Source organism: Notothenia rossii (genome assembly GCF_949606895.1).
Source record: "Notothenia rossii genome assembly, chromosome: 4".
Lineage (NCBI taxonomy): Eukaryota > Metazoa > Chordata > Actinopteri > Perciformes > Nototheniidae > Notothenia > Notothenia rossii.
This window is the reverse complement of record NC_136902.1, coordinates 91,308,675-91,330,907: the sequence shown is the minus strand read 5'-3', so window position 1 is coordinate 91,330,907 and position 22,233 is coordinate 91,308,675. Positions and strand designations below refer to the sequence as shown.

At 42.5% G+C, this 22,233-nt stretch overlaps 1 protein-coding gene and 1 long non-coding RNA gene across 2 annotated transcripts in view; both read right to left on the bottom strand.

Annotated features, from left to right (window-relative positions):
• The window catches only part of alp3 (alkaline phosphatase 3), a 36,918-nt gene extending 23,998 nt beyond the window's left edge, over positions 1 to 12,920 (bottom strand). The window contains 2 exon segments of the mRNA XM_079676625.1: positions 7,695 to 7,811; positions 12,771 to 12,920. Coding sequence (XP_079532751.1) covers positions 7,695 to 7,811; positions 12,771 to 12,831 — 178 coding nt within the window. The 5' untranslated portion in view covers positions 12,832 to 12,920.
• On the bottom strand, positions 4,097 to 7,314 carry LOC307037270. The gene is made up of 2 exons (XR_013807645.1): positions 6,897 to 7,314; positions 4,097 to 5,998 (listed from the first exon to the last, which is right to left on the bottom strand). It is a non-coding gene; the product is annotated as an uncharacterized lncRNA (long non-coding RNA).
• Positions 12,921 to 22,233: the final 9,313 nt, after the last annotated feature.

Below are 22,233 nucleotides of genomic sequence, written 5' to 3'. Positions count from 1 at the left end.
ATTAACACTGCTGCTTTAGTTGTTCTGACGATATTCTGTGGGGTCGGGGGGCTCGGATCCTTGTCACCTTTTTCATACCTGATGAGTTTGCATTCCTGTTGTCAATTTGTTTGGTTATCTAGGCACAGCTGTTTGTGACTCCCTCTGGTACACTGGTATGTGTTTTCCTAATGTAGAGAGCATTGATTAATTCATAAACTACACACTGACTCTAGATCCTGACCAAATCCTTTTTTGTTGATCAAATGTTTTTCAAAAATGTATTGTATATTATATAAAGCTGCACATCACAGACCGGAGTCTCTGCTACTGTGGACCACGAAGGAGGCGATCATCATCCCCATCCCCAAAGACCCTGCATGGCATGGAAATCTCCTCCTCCTGGAACAATTCTACACCCAGCATATGCTCCCTGTGTTGGCCAGTAGAGAGGAGGACATTTAAATAAACATACTCTTAACACCCTCGGACTCTGCGTTGTGTTTCGTATGTGTGATGGGGCGTTATGCAGAGGGGAGGAAGACAGGACACAGCAGATTGGGATTGTGGTGGAGATGCTGAGCAGTTATTTAATTGTTGCATGTAATTATTATTATACTGCGTGCTTCTTAGTTATTCCATCTTTTGCTGTAACATGGATCTGTATGTAACTCTATATTTACTTGTTATCTACCACACTTCCTTCTACATCATACACCATCATTATACATGATGGTGTATATAGGAGATATATATATTTGTATAAATATCTGTAAATTGTATAATTTTATCTTTCGTATTTGGGATTTCTCTTTTGTCCACTCAAATACACTTGGCCCTTTCTCTTTTCCATGTGGAAAATGGCAGCTGCATATTCTGCTTTTCTCATCTGCTCCCTGTCTGCTCATCTACGATGAGAAAATTATATAATTAATTACTAATAATCATTTAAACCTGTTATTACCAATATTTCACAAATTCTTCATGTCAACTTAAGAGCACAGCTGTATGTTGAGTGTCAGCTTTGCTTGGTTCATCTTGCTGGGGGGCAGCTACATGGATGTCGGTGCAGTCCACAATCATTTTGCAGTTGAAGGCAGAATGAATTTATTATTGACTCAGAATGAAGCACAACTTCATGTCATACAATACATTGACTTTATTTTTAATTGTGTAAAAAAATATGAATATTGATTAGCAAGCAGGACCTGCAGGAACAGAGAACGGTGATGGATGGAGCTGGGGAGAGAGAAGAATAAAGAAAACAGATCAACTTTATTATCGGATATTAAAAATTCAATTTCAAAACAAGTTGCCGCTCCAACAGTTTTCTAGTATGTAAAGATGATTTCACATGACCAATGCAAAATATCAAACTCAATACATGTGTGTCTCTGGGGGGTGCATTGTGCCTTTGATGTATATAAATAATATACCATAACCAAATACTATTACGTACAGTGGAAATCAGGTTGCCAGAGCAGGTCAGACCAGTGTGCATGTTCCTCAGGGTCTCAGCAGTTACAGGTGAGGTAAAGAAAATAAGAGAAAAAGGTCAGTAACAACACTTTAAAGTAACAACACTGAATAATTATCTCTTTTAATAATTTTCTCTCAGTAATCACTCAACTACTGTCTTTCCAACAAACAGATTGACTCACCCTCACTGTGATCACAATGACACATGTCCAGAAGAATGTCATACAAAGCTCCCTGCATGCCTGCCTTCCTTCGACTCTCCCTGAACTGCCTGATCTTTTAATGTTCAATGTTAACCATTTGTGCAGATAGCATTAAGTAGAAAAGATCGCTGATGCTAATGTGGCGTTAGCCTACCTCCCGCCCCCTGAGCACCTGGTGGAGGGGGCGATAGGCTACTCTTCAAATGTTTCACAAAATACTTACCATCATGACTACTCTTACTGTTTAACATTTTGGTTTACTTCGTGTTAAGGCTAATACAAATGACAAGGCTAAGTAATGTAATGCTAACTAACATGCTCGCTACTAGCTAGGTAGCTAACTTGACTATGTTCTATGCAAAACATGTATATTACCTGATATGTTTGGTCCAACGACTCCTGGTCCTTTCATCAGACGGGAAGCGATAGAACGAGCAAGTGGTATGATCTCTTTTGTGATTACAACCTCGTACAAAGCACACAGGCATCTTGTAAAAGTGAATTTATTGGAGCAATCTCTTATATTTATTGGAGGGAATAAATCAGTCTTCTTCTTCCTCTTTGCTTTGCGAGCCGCAACCAGTCTTGGAGCATTATCGCCTATGACATCACTTACGCGACCCAGAATGCATTTGGGATTTGTAGTCTTTCTAGTTGCGTATTATTCATAGTCTTATATTTCAGCATTTTTACGACAAACTGACTTTTTTTACATGGAAATTATTGTTTAAGATTGACAAACATCATATGTGTCATTCGTGGCACAATTCAAACGGGATCAAAAGATAACTTTTCTCTCTCCATTGACTTCAATGTATAATTTTCCGCTTCCGGGGTCCCATGGAGGCTCCCGGAAGGGGAGGGACTTCGCCTCTCTTCACCTCAGCCAATCAGAATGTGGCGCGCTCAGAAGCAGATAGATGCGCTGCAGAGGTTATGATTATGCTCGGTCCCGCGGGGGAGAGGCAGGGGCGCAGCTGCCCTGTGTCAGGGGGGTATGCAGCAACAATTTTGGCACCCCCCCCCAACATTTTTTTTTTATATATATATTATATATATATATATATAGTAATAATAAATAAATAAGTCTGCTGGACATGGCCTTTAAATAATAAGGGTTTATTTTAAAGCATATCAGCCACTGTAGGTCTACCATCATTAAATAATAAACAAATTTACACATTTACAATCATTATAATCAATGCAACATAAAACATTAAAACATTAAAATGCAAAAGTAAGCTTACAAAGATCCATTAGAACACACTCTGTTAACAACAACCACAGATGTAAATCACTTTATAGCTAACTCTGGTACCTGAACTGTCTTGTACACGGCCCCTGACAAATAAGCTAATAAATAAAAAAAATTAAAAAATGATGTAGCTTATGTAACAATGTTGCTACCTGAGATTGTAGTAGAGCACTCTTTAGTTGATACTAAATCGTAACATGGCGTGCCTTTGCACTTGCCCATTTATCTAGTATTGCATCGAATGAAACAGTTCGTGCCACACTGTTTTCAATTGAAATGACTGCTAATTGGGTTAAGCGATCATTGCTCATGTTGGAACGAAGGTATGTTTTAATCAGCTTTAGCTTGCTGAATGATCTCTCGGCAGAGGCAACTGTCATAGGCATTGTCAGGAAAACTCTCAGGGCTACTGTCAGATTTGGGAAAACCAAATCAAGGTTCTCCTGTAGGAGGACATTTAGTTTATCCAGAGCCTTTTCATGCCCCCTAAGTAGATGGCTTGCTGGGTAAATTTCCTGAATGATATCCCTTGAAACATCATCGGTAGCCAGTGCATATCTTGTCACTGATTCCTCCAACTCAGCTTTTGTCATGTGTTCCATTTTGTAAATGAACTTAAACTTTTCGGACACAAGCTGAAGATTGCAAAATCTGTCAGACAACTCCTGAATTACAGTGTCAACAATAACATTAAAAACCATGCACCTAAAATGGGTCTCAGGTTCCTGTTCAAAATGGCCAGTGCTTGAATCATCTCCATGAAATCTCTTTTGCTTTCTGCAACGTCTTTCCTTAAAGTCAGGGGAAGCATCCATCTCAATGGCTAGTCTGCGTGCAATGTCAAGGGATTTCTGAAACCCCTCCTCTCTATACTTACAGAAGAATTCTTTCAGAGAATCGATCATCCTTATGGCAGTGTCCATCGAAATGTTCACTGCTTGCATTGCCTTGCTAACAAACGTGATCTCTGACAATAGATCATACCAAATCAAGAGGCACATCAGAAACTCCATGGTAACAATCTCGCCAGAGAGCGACTTTGCCTCTGAGACTGTTTTGCCGTCTTTTTCCACTTCCTCAAGCTTTTCCAAAGCGTCAAGAATCCCCCCTAACTGGAAACGCACAGCATTGACAGAGTCTATTTTCGCCTCCCACCTGGTTTCACTGAGAGGCTTTAGAGTAATGTCCACAAACTCTTTGAGGATATCCCACCTCTTCACCGAAGCTGAAAAAATGGTGTACAGTCTCTGGATAGTGCCAAAAAAGGTAAGACACACTCTGTTTGATGATGCAGCATCACATAGGAGAAGGTTGAGACTGTGGCTACAGCAGGGGATAAATAGTGCCTCTGGACACTTCTGCTGCACCAAGGCTTGAACACCTTTGTGTATACCTCTCATATTCGAGCCATTGTCATAACTCTGTCCCCTACAATTCTTCAACTCCAACCCCAGGCTATCCAGCACCCCAGTCAGTGTTTCTGTGAGACCTTTACCAGTTGTGTCCTTCACAACTATGAAGCCAACAAAAGACTCATTGATGGTGGCTTTCTTTTTGTCGTCCGTATGAACATACCGGATTATGACTGAGGCCTGCTCCTGCTTTGAAATGTCAGGAGTGCAATCCAACTCCACAGCAAAGTACTTGGAGGCTTTGACCTGGGCACAAATTTTACCAAGTACACAGTCTGCAATTGAATCTAAAAATTCATTCTGAGTGCACCAGGAAAGATATCCTGTGGTTTTTTTAGCCGCTACCTTTCTAAGATGCTCTGCTAGTGTGACATCATATCGTGCTATGACCTCAAGGACACCCAGAAAATTTCCATTTTTAGGATCTCCTAATGTAGCATTCTTCCCCCTCAGTGGCAAGTTCCTTTCTGCGAGAAAGAGTATGCAATCGATCACTCTCGTTAACACGCTTCTCCAGTGTGCCTTTTCAGCTTCTATGGCTTTTTGCAAGGTACTGTCAATTGTCTTACCAAGGCGTAAGCGAGATGTTAATTCTTTCCACAAAAGATACGCGTTGATGTGTAAACCACTGGTTTCATGGTGCTGCAGCGTTTTTGAAAGACTCTGCCAGTTATTATATCCCACCACAAAGCGTGTGTCAACAACGCTAGCTCCACCGAAAAGTTTACACGCAAAACAATACACCTTATTCGTACTTTTAGAATACAGTAACCAATCTCGTGCAACTTTCTCTCCATTTGACATTGTGCGAAAACAATACGCTTTCGAAAAACACCTTCTAGACTTCTCTGATCTTGGATATGGCCCATCAGGACATTTGTGTGGGCCATTTTCAACAACACACTGCCTAAATGAGTCCCCAATCTGATGTGGTGGTGGCCAGTCTGATGGATCTTCTGAGTAAGGCCTTGACTCAGCCCTCTCCTCTTCACCTCTCTGTTCCACAACCTCATCTTCACCTCTCTGTTCGACATTCTCTTCCACCTCATCTTCACCTCTCTGTTCCACATTCTCTTCCACCTCATCTTCACCTCTCTGTTCCACATTCTCTTCCACCTCATCTTCACCTCTCGGTTCGACATTCTCTTCCACCTCATCTTCACCTCTCTGTTCCACATTCTCTTCCACCTCATCTTCACCTCTCGGTTCGACATTCTCTTCCACCTCATCGTCACCTCTCGGTTCGACAATCTCCTCAAATTCCACCTCTGTGGTGAGTGGCTCTCCATCTCTGTCTGCACTATTATCCCCAAAAAGGACACAGTGAATAGGTTGGTCAACAGAACTTCAAACCATACTGGACATTGAGTTTTGTGTGGTCAAACTAATAGAACTCCTACTACCTGACATCATCACTGGTCTCATCTCTACTTGATGCCATCGCCGACCTCATGTCTGTCTCATTCACTCCTTGCCTGTGTTCTTTTCCACTAAGATATATTGTCAAACAAACATTATGAAATAGATTTTCCATATTAGTTTTTCCTTATTAATAATATTAAAATAATATTAAGAAATGAATCTGTTGGTATCAAGACCCCTACACTTACACCTAATGTTAGACCTACCTGTTGCCTTCCCCTGTCTTTCCTGAGCAACCATCCTCACACCTGAATAAAATGAATTCACTGTTAAAGCAGCTGTCTAAATTAAATTATTATATCAGCCCAGTGATAAGGCAACTTAATAATAAAAAAAACAACACTATTATGCCGTGTAAGGTTGTGCTGCTGTTGAAAGTACATTCACATTTTGGATTTTAAAAGAACAAATAAAAAACACTATTATGCCGTGTAAGGTTGTGCTGCTGTTGAAAGTACATTCACATTTTGAATTTTAAAAGAACATATACGGAGAGCTACTTAGCACAGACCTGTAAAGAGATGTGACCCTGTAATAACAGCTTCTGTGTCACCAAACAGATGTATAGCCTGTATGTCTGACAGCACAGCTAACATAGACAGCTAATGGGAGCACAACATATTTAAATGATTCCATGGTTAGCTATGTTTTCCAGCTTCTTGACATTTATTGTGCATGCTACCTTATATTTACCAGTTGTTATTTTACCTTAATACAATTTGGACGTGACATGCATGGGGTTTAACCAAAATCTAAATGTAGCTATCAGAAACATCGGTTTGCATTAAAGCTAGCCGTAAACCACACTTCAGCTGCTAGTGTTAGCAAACACTAGCCAATCTGAGAACAGTCTGTTAACATGAACTGACATTTGCAAGCCTCTTATTTGGTAGCAAATGTGTGCATGATTCCATGATAAACCAGAGTTATTGCATTAGTTATGTTTTCCAGATTCTTGTCATTTATTGTACATGCTACCTCATACTTTCCATGTCAGCGCTGGCGCAGCAACATTGGTTTGCATATTCTAAGCTAGCCATAAACCCACCCACCTTTGGCTGCTACATGCCCAGTGTTAGCATACGCTAGCCAGTCAATATTTCCAAGCACAGACAGACGTCACACTTTAAATCATCCTATTCCTACCTGTTGCCTTTCAACATCCACTTATTTAGCTGTTGTCGCATCCCTTGACACGCCGTCTCCTTTTCCCTCTTTCTTTTTCTATTTTCTGCCCCCGACCGCTTTTTTGGTTTATCCATGATTTCTTTTTGACGTTAACTCACAACGAGCGCCTGCTCCTCAGTGTTCACGGCGTCCCTGCTCGTGCTCCCTCCTCTATGTCAAAATTCTATGATGGAATCTTATGAGATAGGGCGCCCTTCTCTAGCATATTACTCCTCTAAAATGTTTTAAAACCTTAAGGAAATGCAGAAACTATTTAGAAACATAAAGAAAATACCATTTTATTTTTATTTAATTTAATTTTTTTTTTTTACCATCGCTTGTTGGGCGCCCCCACTGGTGTGGCGCCCCTATGCGTCGCATATAGTGCATACCCACTTTTTGCGCCACTGGGGAGAGGTCTGAGGATTTAAACATTAAACTAAATTATTATTATTTAAATATATTTATTATGCAACACTCGCAACCCGACCCGCATCATCTTTGTTTTACCCAGAACCGAACCCGGAAAAAAGCGTTTGAAAAAATACCACCCGCAAATCACCTTTTTTGCGGGTCACCCGTCGCCCGATGCAGGACTCTGGCGTGTGCTCAGTCAGGACAGCATGAACTGATACACTGGGTCAAAGTTACGGGCTTTTGAAAATATTTCCCCAACATATAGCACATTTAAAATAACCTCAGTTGACCAAAGTGCTCTACAGGGAGCTAAATAAACACAATAGAATAACACAGTTCTATGTGTGTTGTGTAACGTACCGTCTCCGAGGAAGAACAGGATGTTTTTGGCCACGTTGGTGTTCAGCTTCCTGTCCAGAACCGACTGTAAAGTGACCCGAGCCTGAGACCTCCAGAACTCCGGGTTCTCCTCCTGAACTGGATCACAAATAATAGCATTAATGATACAAATATATATTAAACAGGGGGAAGAAGCTGCGTTTGGTTACCATACTGCAGAAATCATTTATCTTTGCCGATGGCTTTTATTAAATCAGATTTATATCTTCTTATAATAACTGTATTTAAGGTTTTTTTTTCAAATGTTTTTTCCATGTCTTTTTAATCTATACATTTTTTTCTAAAGCACTTATCCATACCTTCATTTATAGTAATAAAGTTTATTTTGAAAATGGTGAAGAGGATCCATGTTCAATTCAAAGTCACTTTTAATCTCAATAATGTGATTTTAATGCACTATAAAACATATTACAAGGTATAACAACTCAAGAAATAAAAATATTATATGTTCCTTTCAAAGACATGTCAGTAAGGGACCAGACACAGATGAACTATTAAGTTACCTGCATGACTAGGTCTGCACAATTCAATTATAATGTTATAAAAGCGTAAAACTGACAATATCCAAACAGTCTCTTCTTTGTAAAGGTCTTCTTAAAAAATCACAATATCATAACTTGTAATGTACTTTTGAACCATGATAATGCATCTTATCAGAATTGCAATATCAGTTCCTAATAATCACTATTAGTTTGTTTTACTTGTACAGCCCCTACCTGACCTTATAAGTCATTATACATTAACATGTCAGGATAACAACCTCCATCTCAACGTCAGCAAAACAAAGGAGCTGATTGTGGATTACAGGAAGCAGCAGAGAGAGGGACACGCCCCCATCGCCATCAAGGGGACTAAGGTGGAGAGAATCAGCAGCTCCAGGTTCCTCGGGGTCCACATCACTGATACCTGACATGCGCTCTGCACTGAGGACCTGACATGGGCTCATCACTGAGGACCTGACATGGGCTCATCACTGATGACCTGACATGGGCTCTGCACTGAGGACCTGACATGGACTCATCACTGAGGACCTGACATGGACTCTTCACTGAGGACCTGACATGGACTCTGCACTGAGGACCTGACATGGACTCTGCACTGAGGACCTGACATGGGCTCTGCACTGAGGACCTGACATGGGCTCTTCACTGAGGACCTGACATGGACTCTTCACTGAGGACCTGACATGGGCTCTGCACTGAGGACCTGACATGGGCTCTTCACTGATACCTGACATGGGCTCTGCACTGAGGACCTGACATGGGCTCTGCACTGAGGACCTGACATGGGCTCTTCACTGATACCTGACATGGGCTCTGCACTGAGGACCTGACATGGGCTCTGCACTGAGGACCTGACATGGACTCTTCACTGAGGACCTGACATGGACTCTGCACTGAGGACCTGACATGGGCTCTGCACTGAGGACCTGACATGGACTCTTCACTGAGGACCTGACATGGACTCTTCACTGAGGACCTGACATGGACTCTGCACTGAGGACCTGACATGGACTCTTCACTGAGGACCTGACATGGACTCTTCACTGATACGTGACATGGACTCTTCACTGAGGACCTGACATGGACTCTTCACTGATACCTGACATGGACTCTTCACTGATACCTGACATGGGCTCTGCACTGAGGACCTGACATGGGCTCTTCACTGAGGACCTGACATGGACTCTTCACTGAGGACCTGACATGGACTCTTCACTGAGGACCTGACATGGGCTCTGCACTGAGGACCTGACATGGACTCTTCACTGATACCTGACATGGGCTCTTCACTGAGGACCTGACATCTGCACACCACCACCATCACCGAAACAGCTCGATAGCGGCTCTTCTTCCTCCGCAGGCTGAGGAGGTTCAACATTGGCTCCAGGATACTCTGCAGCTTCTACAGATGCTCCATAGAGAGGATCCTGACCTTCAGGTGCTCCATAGAGAGGATCCTGACCTACAGGTGCTCCATAGAGAGGATCCTGACCTTCTACAGGTGCTCCATAGAGAGGATCCTGACCTTCAGGTGCTCCATAGAGAGCATCCTGACCTTCACGTGCTCCATAGAGAGGATCCTGACCTTCTACAGGTGCTCCATAGAGAGCATCCTGACCTTCAGGTGCTCCATAGAGAGCATCCTGACCTTCTACAGGTGCTCCATAGAGAGCATCCTGACCTTCAGGTGCTCCATAGAGAGGATCCTGACCTTCTACAGGTGCTCCATAGAGAGGATCCTGACCTACAGGTGCTCCATAGAGAGCATCCTGACCTTCAGGTGCTCCATAGAGAGCATCCTGACCTTCTACAGGTGCTCCATAGAGAGGATCCTGACCTACAGGTGCTCCATAGAGAGCATCCTGACCTTCTACAGGTGCTCCATAGAGAGGGTCCTGACCTTCAGGTGCTCCATAGAGAGGGTCCTGACCTTCAGGTGCTCCATAGAGAGCATCCTGACCTTCTACAGGTGCTCCATAGAGAGCATCCTGACCTTCAGGTGCTCCATAGAGAGCATCCTGACCTTCAGGTGCTCCATAGAGAGTATACTGACCTTCAGGTGCTCCATAGAGAGGACCCTGACCTTCAGGTGCTCCATAGAGAGCATCCTGACCTTCAGGTGCTCCATAGAGAGCATCCTGACCTTCAGGTGCTCCATAGAGAGCATCCTGACCTTTAGGTGCTCCATAGAGAGCATCCTGACCTTTAGGTGCCCCATAGAGAGCATCCTGACCTTCTACAGGTGCTCCATAGAGAGCATCCTGACCTTCAGGTGCTCCATAGAGAGCATCCTGACCTTCAGGTGCTCCATAGAGAGGATCCTGACCTTCAGGTGCTCCATAGAGAGGATCCTGACCTTCAGGTGCTCCATAGAGAGCATCCTGACCTTCAGGTGCTCCATAGAGAGCATCCTGACCTTCTACAGGTGCTCCATAGAGAGGATCCTGACCTTCAGGTGCTCCATAGAGAGTATCCTGACCTTCAGGTGCTCCATAGAGAGCATCCTGACCTTCTACAGGTGCTCCATAGAGAGGGTCCTGACCTTCAGGTGCTCCATAGAGAGGGTCCTGACCTTCAGGTGCTCCATAGAGAGGGTCCTGACCTTCAGGTGCTCCATAGAGAGCATCCTGACCTTCTTCAGGTGCTCCATAGAGAGCATCCTGACCTTCTACAGGTGCTCCATAGAGAGCATCCTGACCTTCAGGTGCTCCATAGAGAGTATACTGACCTTCAGGTGCTCCATAGAGAGGACCCTGACCTTCAGGTGCTCCATAGAGAGCATCCTGACCTTCAGGTGCTCCATAGAGAGGATCCTGACCTTCAGGTGCTCCATAGAGAGCATCCTGACCTTCTACAGGTGCTCCATAGAGAGCATCCTGACCTTCAGGTGCTCCATAGAGAGGATCCTGACCTTCTACAGGTGCTCCATAAAGAGCATCCTGACCTTCTACAGGTGCTCCATAGAGAGCATCCTGACCTTCAGGTGCTCCATAGAGAGTATACTGACCTTCTACAGGTGCTCCATAGAGAGCATCCTGACCTTCAGGTGCTCCATAGAGAGGACCCTGACCTTCAGGTGCTCCATAGAGAGGATCCTGACCTTCAGGTGCTCCATAGAGAGCATCCTGACGTTCAGGTGCTCCATAGAGAGGGTCCTGACCTTCTACAGGTACACCATAGAGAGCATCCTGACCTTCTACAGGTGCTCCATAGAGAGCATCCTGACCTTCAGGTGCTCCATAGAGAGCATCCTGACCTTCAGGTGCTCCATAGAGAGCATCCTGACCTCCTACAGGTGCTCCATAGAGAGTATACTGACCTTCTACAGGTGCTCCATAGAGAGGATCCTGACCTTCAGGTGCTCCATAGAGAGCATCCTGACCTTCAGGTGCTCCATAGAGAGCATCCTGACCTTCTACAGGTGCTCCATAGAGAGTATACTGACCTTCTACAGGTGCTCCATAGAGAGCATCCTGACCTTCAGGTGCTCCATAGAGAGCATCCTGACCTTCAGGTGCTCCATAGAGAGTATACTGACCTTCAGGTGCTCCATAGAGAGGGTCCTGACCTTCTACAGGTGCTCCATAGAGAGGATACTGACCTTCAGGTGCTCCATAGAGAGGGTCCTGACCTTCTACAGGTGCTCCATAGAGAGTATACTGACCTTCAGGTGCTCCATAGAGAGGGTCCTGACCTTCAGGTGCTCCATAGAGAGGATCCAGACCTTCTACAGGTGCTCCATAGAGAGCATCCTGACTGGCTGCATCACGGCCTGGTACGGCAGCTGCACCGCCCTCAATCGTAAGGCTTTACAGAGGGTGGTGAAAACTGCACAGAACATCACCAGGACGGAGCTGCCATCCATGGAGGACCTTTACTCCCAGCGGCTCAGGAAGAAGGCCCTCAGGATTATAAAAGACCCCCATCACCCCAAACCACAAACTGTTCAGTCTGCTGCTGTCTGGCAGGCGCTACCGCAGCATCCGGACTAAAACCACCAGACACAGGGACAGCTTCATCCCACAGGCATTAGGACTGTTAAACACCTGAACTGTTGAAACAATTTCATAACATTCATCTGCTACTTAGAAATTATTTACCTATTATCTAATATATCATTCCAATAACTTGTATATAGACTCGTATTGCTCTATTCCTCTTCTTTTTCTTCTCACTTTTTTAAAGACTATTTTTCTTTTTGTATTACTTTTAATATAGTATATTTTAATATCTTTTTTATATTGTCTGCTTATCTGTATTATTGTGTTGCATTGTTGGAGAAGCCTGTGACCTAAGATTTTCAACAACATAATGACTCTGTAGCTCTGTTAGTTTGACAATAAAGAACCTTGAACCTTGAACCTTCAACATGTTGTTATACAGCAAAATGTGTTATAAATGAATGCATGTACCTAGAAGTAAATGTATGTAGAAGTTAATATAAGTACCTAGATGTGTTTATTTTGTCATGTATGCTTTGTGAATCATTTCTTTATATTTATGAATGCATGTAATAATAATGAATTGTTCTCACCTTTAGCGCTACATGAGGAAAAGGCCAGCAGCAGGAAGAGAGCGGCGAGTTTAGACTCCATGTTCAGGAGAGAGATCCTCCAACAGAGATCACTTCCTCCACTAATAACCTCTCAATACCTGAAGCTGCAGATCACCTGAAGCAACGCATCATAAATGCATCACCTCGACCTTTGGCGACTGTGATAAGTGGAACTAACTTTACTGGTTTGTATACTCGCAGGCAGAGATGGCAAAAGTACAAACATCCTTTACTCAAGTAGAAGTACAGATACTCGTGTTTAAAGTACTCTGGTGAAAGTTGAAGTACTGACTAAACTTCTTTACTCAAGTCAAAGTAAAGAGGTTTTGAAATGTACTTCAGTAAAAAGTACCCATAACTAGCAGCTGTTTTAAAGAGTACCTGACCTCCCTTTATATTAATAGAATAATAATGTCATTGTTAGCTAATGAATGTTTCCATGGTGACCAACGGCAACATGACAACGTTTCCATTGGTCCCTCTTCTTTAGAGAAGACCAGGAAATGATGGATACACGGATCGTGTTCAAATCAATAGGCACGCAATGACTCTAAATAATAATGATCACGCCACCAAACACACATTCAGACTAAAGGAACCAGCCTGTTTGGAAAATGAGAGAAGTAGAAAGTACAGGTATTTGTGTTCAACATGTAAGAAGTAGAAAGTACAGGTATTTGAGTTCAACATGTAAGAAGTAGAAAGTACAGGTATTTAGGTTCAAAATGTAAGAAGTAGAAAGTACAGGTATTTGTGTTCAACATGTAAGAAGTAGAAAGTACAGGTATTTAGGTTCAAAATGTAAGAAGTAAAAAGTACAGGTATTTGTGTTCAACATGTAAGAAGTAGAAAGTACAGGTATTTGTGTTCAACATGTAAGAAGTAGAAAGTTCAGGTATTTGGGTTCAAAATGTAAGAAGTCAAAGTAAAAAGTGGTCAGAAAAATAAGTAGTGGAGTAAAGTACTGATACCAGAAAAATGTACTTAAGTTCAGTAACAAAGTATTTGTGCTCTACTACTTCCCTCCTCTGGTAGCAGGTTTATTTACCCATAATGCTTGCAGCAGTAGTTGGATTCTAGCCAAACAACTGGTATAAAAAGGTGTATAAATGCACTCACACAGGTAAATGATTGAAATAGAGTTAATTTGATGTCAGAATTAAAAGAAAGTGTGTTGAATATAAGCATTACATTAATTAATTATTGACATTTAAAGCTCTAATGATAAGAGTTTATTAAGGGAATGATGTATAACGCCGTGCTAAAGATCAAATGCTAGTGAATGTGGAAGCTGTGGAAAGAGAGAGAGTGTGTGTGTGTGTGTGTGTGTGTGTGTGTGTGTGTGTGTGTGTGTGTGTGTGTGTGTGTGTGTGTGTGTGTGTGTGTGTGTGTGTGTGTGTGTGTGTGAGAGATATCTTATCATAAAGGGACTGTATCTGACAGATAATGCATCAGGGACTTGTTATGCAAGACACACACGCACGCACGCACGCACACACACACACACACACACACACACACACACACACACACACACACACACACACACACACACACACCATGTTTTCTTTTGATTTATCGTCCAGATGTTCTCAATTTCTGGCAGTGATGATGTCACAGGTCACATGACGTGTTTTCCTTCTCTTTCAGCAGGTACCTTGAGTCACTCTGATAATGAGACAGTTATTAGAGATGATTTGGTTCATTAATGTAATAAGAAAGGCCATGATGACGGACTGTGGTCATTGATTATAAACAGCATTAATCACTCTTAATGGAAGCAGGAAGAGACACTAAGAACAACACACAAACACACACGTCTTAAGGCCCCTACACACCGAGCTGACACCAAAGAACCCGACTGCTGTGTCGCCTCACGTCTCCTGCGTCTTGGCCAACAGTCGCACTGGAACACACCGCAAAGACTTCAGCCGACGGCCAAGTAGCACGGACGTCATCGCCGAAGAACTGTTCCAATGTCCAGGATACTTGGAATTCTACAGCGGCCGGCGTACTTCGTAGGGAGAAATTTTGAGCCTGCACATGTGTAGACTCCACGGTCTTAAAATCCCCACAATGCTTTGCGCACGGACCAATTTCCCCAAATCTGTGGTGGAAATTGTAAGGTGGGGCCTCTCATAAGACGCACACCTGCACACTTGCTCGCCTGTTCCACTCTTCGTTTTCAAAATGCCAGGAAGTATTCTTGCCTCGCTTCTGAAGCAAGTGACTCGGAAGACATGTGCTACTAAGCAAGCGTACTCGACATTGAGAAACACCCTCTGGCTCAGGCCTTTCACTCCTCCAGTACCGGTGTTGTGTCAAATTATGCACCCCCGTCGTGAAATGCACCCCCTGGCCTGCCGTAAAAAGCACCCCCCCACAAAAAAGATGCTTCTATTAATCCCACCCTCAAGCACTTGATGTAAAAATAAACAATACATTGTAAAGCACAAGTATACAGACAGCACGTCTCAATTAAATAAAAACATATATTATATAAAAAATGAACTGAAAAACAAGTGACGAATGAATGCAAAATCCAGGATTCGACAACCCAACCATCAAAAAGACAACATAGAATAGCGGACTGTACGTTCAAATGCACGTTCCGGTGTCAAGGGGTGCATTTCACGATGGGGGTGCATCATTTGACACAACACCGGCAGCCAGGTGTCCTCAATCAACGCTGATAGGGAGGAAGGGAGACCGTTAAAGGTTCATGCACACACAACAGGAGAGAATGAGGCAGGGGTCGTCACATGAGCCTCATCCCAATACCCCTCCTCGACTCCTCTCTTCCCCTCCTCCGGGACTTGACCCGGAAATCGATCAAGACAAGCCATTTTGAAAGACGTCCCAATAGCTGAAATGCACACGGAGGAGCCGAGGAGGGGTGAGGGAGGAGGGGTGCGGGAGGAGACGAAAGGGAGGATACACGCGAGCAGACTACGCGGAGGTGTTTTCACTACTCGCGTATAAAAGCCCCGCCCCCACCTTCACAGCTGGTCGATTTCAACAGAGGAAAACTGACAACTGGAAGATGAGTGGAAAAGTGTCACATAAATGCATAAGTGCTCACAGCTCCGTGGGAATTATGATGTGCAATTCATTTCTAAAAGGTTTTCACATTACTATAATTATATTTTGATTTAAATGTAGGCTACATTTTACACCAAAACGGAACACAAAAGCAGGACCAACCATCATACATTGAATTCCTTGACTAACAAGAGAAAGATTCATTCATTTAAATAAATATTTAACAACAAATGGGCCGGTTCTAAGGGGTTATTCAGTTAAGCCCGATGAGAGGGTATATCATTAACAGACGACGTTTAAGAGTGACGTTTGAGTGAACGAGGACATCCCAATTAATACCTGAGGACTCCTCTGTCCTTGCGTCACCGTTTGAATGGTGATATACACAGTGATAGATGTTAAGGACTAACGTTTATAATAAATACATTTGTATTGATTTTAAGATCTTTTCATAGTACAATCAATCATATGTATTGGGATCATTTGTATTAATGTGGACCGGAGGGAGAGGGTGACGAACATAAATGTTACTTCACTTCATAAAGCACACAGCAACAGCATCAGAGCGCCGTGCAGAGTCTCTAGAGGAGTCCATCGTTCTTATTAAACATCCATGTTGTAGTCCGCTGTATAGAAAACTGTAGTTTCCATAGTTTCCCAACAGCAGCAGACGCACATTTATGACGTCCACTGGCGCATCATAAACACGTTGGATAGTGAAAGTGCAGTTGGATTCTCTAAAGCACTCTCCTAAGTCCTTTTGAATTCTCCTATCCACTATCCCTTAACCCTGTGACGTTTCACACAGAGGTCAAGGGATAGACGATAGGACTATTCGACTGCAACCCATATATCTCCTTGGATTTCTGATATTGTAAAAGTATATATTTGTCTGGTTTCAGTGGCTGCATTAAAGTGATATTATCAGACATGCTTATTTACGTAGCTATTATTTCCGTAGTACTAAAGTTAATAACCTAGAGTATCCCTGCAACATCAATATTAATTATGCATGAGGAGAATTCTCACTTTTGTCGGCCTGCTTTGCTTTTACTGATTTTAAACTCGGGATTTTTTCACTTGTCATGAACCAGGAGGCACACTTCTTCAAAATGACTGATATGCTGTCATCGATGCAGGTGAAGGAACCGACACACACACACACACACACACACACACACACACACACACACACACACACACACACACACACACACACACACACACACACACACACACACAACACACACACACACACACACACACACACACACACACACACACACACACACACACACACACACACACACACACACACACACAGCCATCTGCTGCAGAGTTATGATTCATGATGGTGATGTAAGCTCAGTACTTCACTGGACCTGGTGGTGTGTGTGTGTGTGTGTGTGTGTGTGTGTGTGTGTGTGTGTGTGTGTGTGTGTGTGTGTGTGTGTGTGTGTGTGTGTGTGTGTGTGTGTGTGTACATTTCCGTATTACAAAATGTTCACAGGTATTTGTAAGTGATTAAAACTGATCAATAATATATAGTGTTTGGAAATAACTCAGTACACTTACTTAAGGAACGTTTTTTAATACTTGTACGTTACGTTTGCCATTTTATGTTTACTCTATACTTCCTTTTCACTACAATTCAGAAGAAAGGGTTGGACCTTTGATTCCTCTTTATTTATTTGACAACATTAGATCCTTTGTTTAGGTCCATCTTATAGTGCTTTAAGATTTGTATTCGCTAAAGATGTGGACACATTTTCATCAAACACTGGCTTTTTTCAAATATGAAATGCTAAAAATGACTATTACCTGTAGTTACTATACTTTCAGAAGATATGCAGAATCTGCACAGTATGTAGAACTCATAGTAAATGTGGGAAGTACAGTGCAACGGCGCCATCTAGTGTTTGACTGAAGGGAGACAAAGAGATGTGTCTCCCTTTCCATACCATACTTTTATGTATGTACTGTACTCGGATGTGGAAGAATTGCTTAGATATTTTACTTGAGTATAAAGTAGAAATACTTAAGTGTGAAAGTACTCTGTTACAAGTCAAAGTCCTGCATTGAAAAGCACAAAAGTATTCGCAACAAAATACAGTATAGTTAAAGTACCAAAAATAAAAGTACTTATTGTGTGTAATGTCCTATTTCAGAATTTGTACTAATAATGTGTCCGTCACAGCTGATAAAAGTGGAGCTACTTTCAGTTGGTTTATACACTGCTGGATGTTTTAACCTATAATTATATATCATAGTTTATTAATTAGTTTATTTGTATTAACTAATTATCTGAATCTGTTAAGTAACTCATAATTAATTTTGTAAAATACATTTAGTGGAATGAAAATTACATTAGAGTAGTACTTAGATCCTTTAATTCAGTAAAAGTAGAAACAGATCTTATAATTATCCATTACAAGTAAAAGTCCTGAATTAAAAATGTAACTTAAAGTACACAAGCTAAATCTAATCAAAAGTACTCAATATGCTCAACATAATACACAAGATCCTATGCACACCAAAAACGTTTGTTTATTTTTAAGGTTGAAGGTGGGGTACTGGGGTAGGTAAGTTTGAGAAACCGGCTCGAGATACACTTCTTCTTATATTCCATGGAATGCTCTTAACATCCCGATAGCAATGAATATCTGAAGTGCTTTGACAAAAAATCCATGAAAATTCATCTGTGGAAGCCGTGGCGCTGTAAAAGCACTACCAATCAGGCTAAAATGATTGGATGGCCTACCTTCCTGTCAGCCTTCCATCTGTGCACAAACTTATCTCGTGCCCTCATTGGTCATGTGCGCGTTTGTGTGTGTTGGAGGAGGGGCTCTGTGAGGAAGTCTGAAGGAAGTGGCAGATTTTTTCCGGCTGTGTATTTTCAAATTCTAGCGCACTCGAGCTGGTTTCTCCAAAATGACCTACCCCACTTTTAAATAAGTTAAATAAAAATGAAAAACATCTGAAAGTGTTTTGGATGGCCCGGCCTCAGTTCACACACACGTTGCAATTAGACATAATATCCTGCAAATGTTTCTTCAACGTTCAACAGCTGTGCACAGAAGGAGCTACTCAGAGCGTTTGAACCCCATTATGAGCAGATGTAGATACATGCGACTGAGCAGAGCCGGCCCGACCCATTAAGCGACATAAGCGGCCGCTTAGGGCCCCGCAGCCACTAAAGGGCCACCTAGCAAAAAAAAATCTAAATGAAAGAAAATCAGTACACCGTCGCCGTGATAAGTATGTTTCATTAATTTTGTTAATATGCCTAGATTGCCTACTCTCAAATTCATGTATTATATTACTGAATCAATAATATAATACATTAACCGTGCTTTACCTGAACCTCATCATGACACTAGAGAGGACGGCAGGATTGTAATTTCCCGTGTTCAGTGAATGCAACAGAGGTAAGACACCAGACCAACCTGAGAGTTGAATGGAAATAAACATGTCTTATTGGCTGACAGGTACCTATCCTGTGATAGGTAAAAAAGACGAAAATTCTCAAGTGGTGGCTCACACAACAACCCCAGAGCCACAGGTAAACAAGGCATGTAAATGTCAGTAAACGTCCAAGTTATGTAAGCAAAGCATAAATTACAGCTACGTTGACGTTACTTTGAATCGCGGGGGTAAGCTAAACCGTTAGCAAGTAGCTATAGCTAATATTAAAATATAAACACTAGTATAAACACTTTGTCAATCTAAATGTAATCTTTTTTTGTGTTACCTGTGGGGGTGTAACGGTTCACAAACATTTCGGTTCGGTACGTACCTCGGTTTTTAGCTCACGGTTCGGTACGTTTTCGGTACAGCAGAAAAAATTACAACAAACAATCAAATATTTTTGGTTTTTTTTAAATTATTATTAAACTGTGAATAATGTATTCACTCAAATAAATACAAAATATAATAAAATGAACATTAAGGTGCAGCATTTGGATGAACTGAAATAATCTGTATTTGAACTGAACTGTACTCGTACCTAAGCAGCCAGTTTGACATTAGGACTTGCTTGTCATTGTATTTTCATGTTTTTTTAAAGAGAAATGAACTTGTCCACATTGCTTGCTGAAAGGGCAGATCTGCTGGCACTAACAATGTCTCCTGCTGTGGAGAACACCCTCGCTAGGGACAGAGGTAGCAGATACAGCCAGGTAGCGCTTTGCTAACATGGCAACATAAGGATATTTGGCGTTTGTAATAGCTTTGGCTCGGTCTGAACTTTCTGCGTGTGGTGGAGGCTTAAATGCTAGTGGGAGTGGGGTTTGCACTTCAGTCTTTTTTCTTTTGGTACCGGTGATATTCACGTTCGGGTGATGCCTTTTCAAATGAGTGTGCACGTTTGATGTATTGCCAGCCGCGTAACCAATTTTAGTTGAACAATGCCGACAAACAGCTTTGGTTCCACCTGTCTTTGTCCGTCATCCTTGTACGTAACTGCAAAACCAAAATGTTCCCAAACCGGAGACTTCAATGATGCTCGAGGATTTTCGAGCTGAACTTCATCTGTGTTCGCCATTTTGACGGTTCCTCAAATTACTGACTACATTTGAACGCATCCCCTGAGATTCCTTCCAAAAAGTTTTTCACGTTCTCAATTTTTTACATTTAACGTTATATTCGTTCGGTACACTTCGGTACACACGTGTACCAAAGCCAAGTGTACCGAAGCGAAGGGCCCGTACCGAATAATTTCGTAGGCTAAGGGGTGGGACATCTCCTCACAACAGAGCCGGCCAGCAAACCAATCAGACAAGCATTTTTTGGGTAAAAAAAAACTACTTTATTCAAATCCTGAATGTTACAAAATTACTCCTGTAAGTCATGCCATGCCCTGAACACTCATTGAATAAAACATCGACCCAATTTCTCCGGTCAATGACGGGACAGTTTCAAAAGTGACAAAAGAATGTTCCACACATTTAAAAACATTTAAACAATTAAACAATGTTTACCCAGGATTCAGGCACATTCCCTAGCTTGTAAAATGCGGTGATGCGCCCTGGAGGTATCAGACTATTTAAAACATGTATACCCAGGATTCAATCACTTTTTCTGGCTTGTATAGTGCTGTGAAGCAGCCTGTTCTCTGGGTAAACTCTGTCCATTTGAATATCAGTTTATGCAGTCAAATGGACGCTCAAATTAAAACAGTTTAATGCACTTTTAACACTCATGTGCGGTGCCCATGATTCAAGCTGCTTTCCTGGGTTCTAAAGTGCTGTCAAGTGCCCTGGAAGTGCCACACCATTTAAACAATGTTCACCCATGATTCAAGCTGCTTTCCTGGGTTCTAAAGTGCTGTGAAGCAGCCTGTTCTCCGACTAAAGTCTGGGCGGGAGAGCAATCTGCTGCGTGGAGCTCCCTGGCTCCACTCTCCTCCTATTTACAACACTTTTGCCAACGTTTCAAACACTTTTCAGACACTATTCCTGGCTTAAAAAGCGATGTGCATCACCCTGGATCTCTGCATATGTGCCTGTGAGTCTGAGACCCTGCTAACAGCAGTGATTCTGCTGTTTTTTCCATTTGACTGCATAAAGTGAGCGTCCATTTGACTGCATGAAGTGACAGTCAAATGGACAGAAATCTGTCCATTTGACTGTCACTTTATGCAGTCAAATAGACGCTCTAATTAAAACAGTTTAATGCACTTTTAACACTCATGTGCCAATGATTCAAGCTGCTTTCCTGGGTTCTAAAGTGCTGTCAAGTGCCCTGGGTAATAGAGGGGGGGTGGTGTGCCCTGGGTGTGTGGGTCCCTGGGTCTCTGTGGGTGTCTGTGAGTCTCACACCCTGCTTCTCCGGGGTGCTGGAGAGTCATTTTCAGGCTCCTCTCCACAATTGTCCCCCTAAAAATAATTTATAATCATTATCTTTGCATTTAAATTATTTATTTTATCATTAATATGGTTCCCTAACAACCTGTACGGATACAACTTCCTCACTTCCCCTCGCCTGGCTGCCAGCTCCGAGAAGCCTCAGGGAGGTTTGCTCTGCTCCTCGTCTTCAGCCGGGGCCTTCGCTGAGCGCCAGTACCTTTCCAACGGGAGCATGGACACTATGCACATGATCGGCAACAACAGCGGCGGCCAGCAGGGCGGCAGCTCCTGCGATGGACGTCAGTATGGCTGGAACATGGATGTTAGCTTGGACATACCCCAGATAAGGCACTTCTTGACCACCAGCGCCCTCTATGTCCAAAATATCTTGAATAGGGAAGATTCGTCGATGTGAGAGATGGTTTTCATGAAATGACTTTGAAATTGTATTCACTTGGGGACCGGAATCAAGAAGGCTTACACACTGACCTCCTTCAATAGTGACAGTTGCTGTACACTTGGGGCCGACCAATCCTCTTGGAAGAAGAACATCA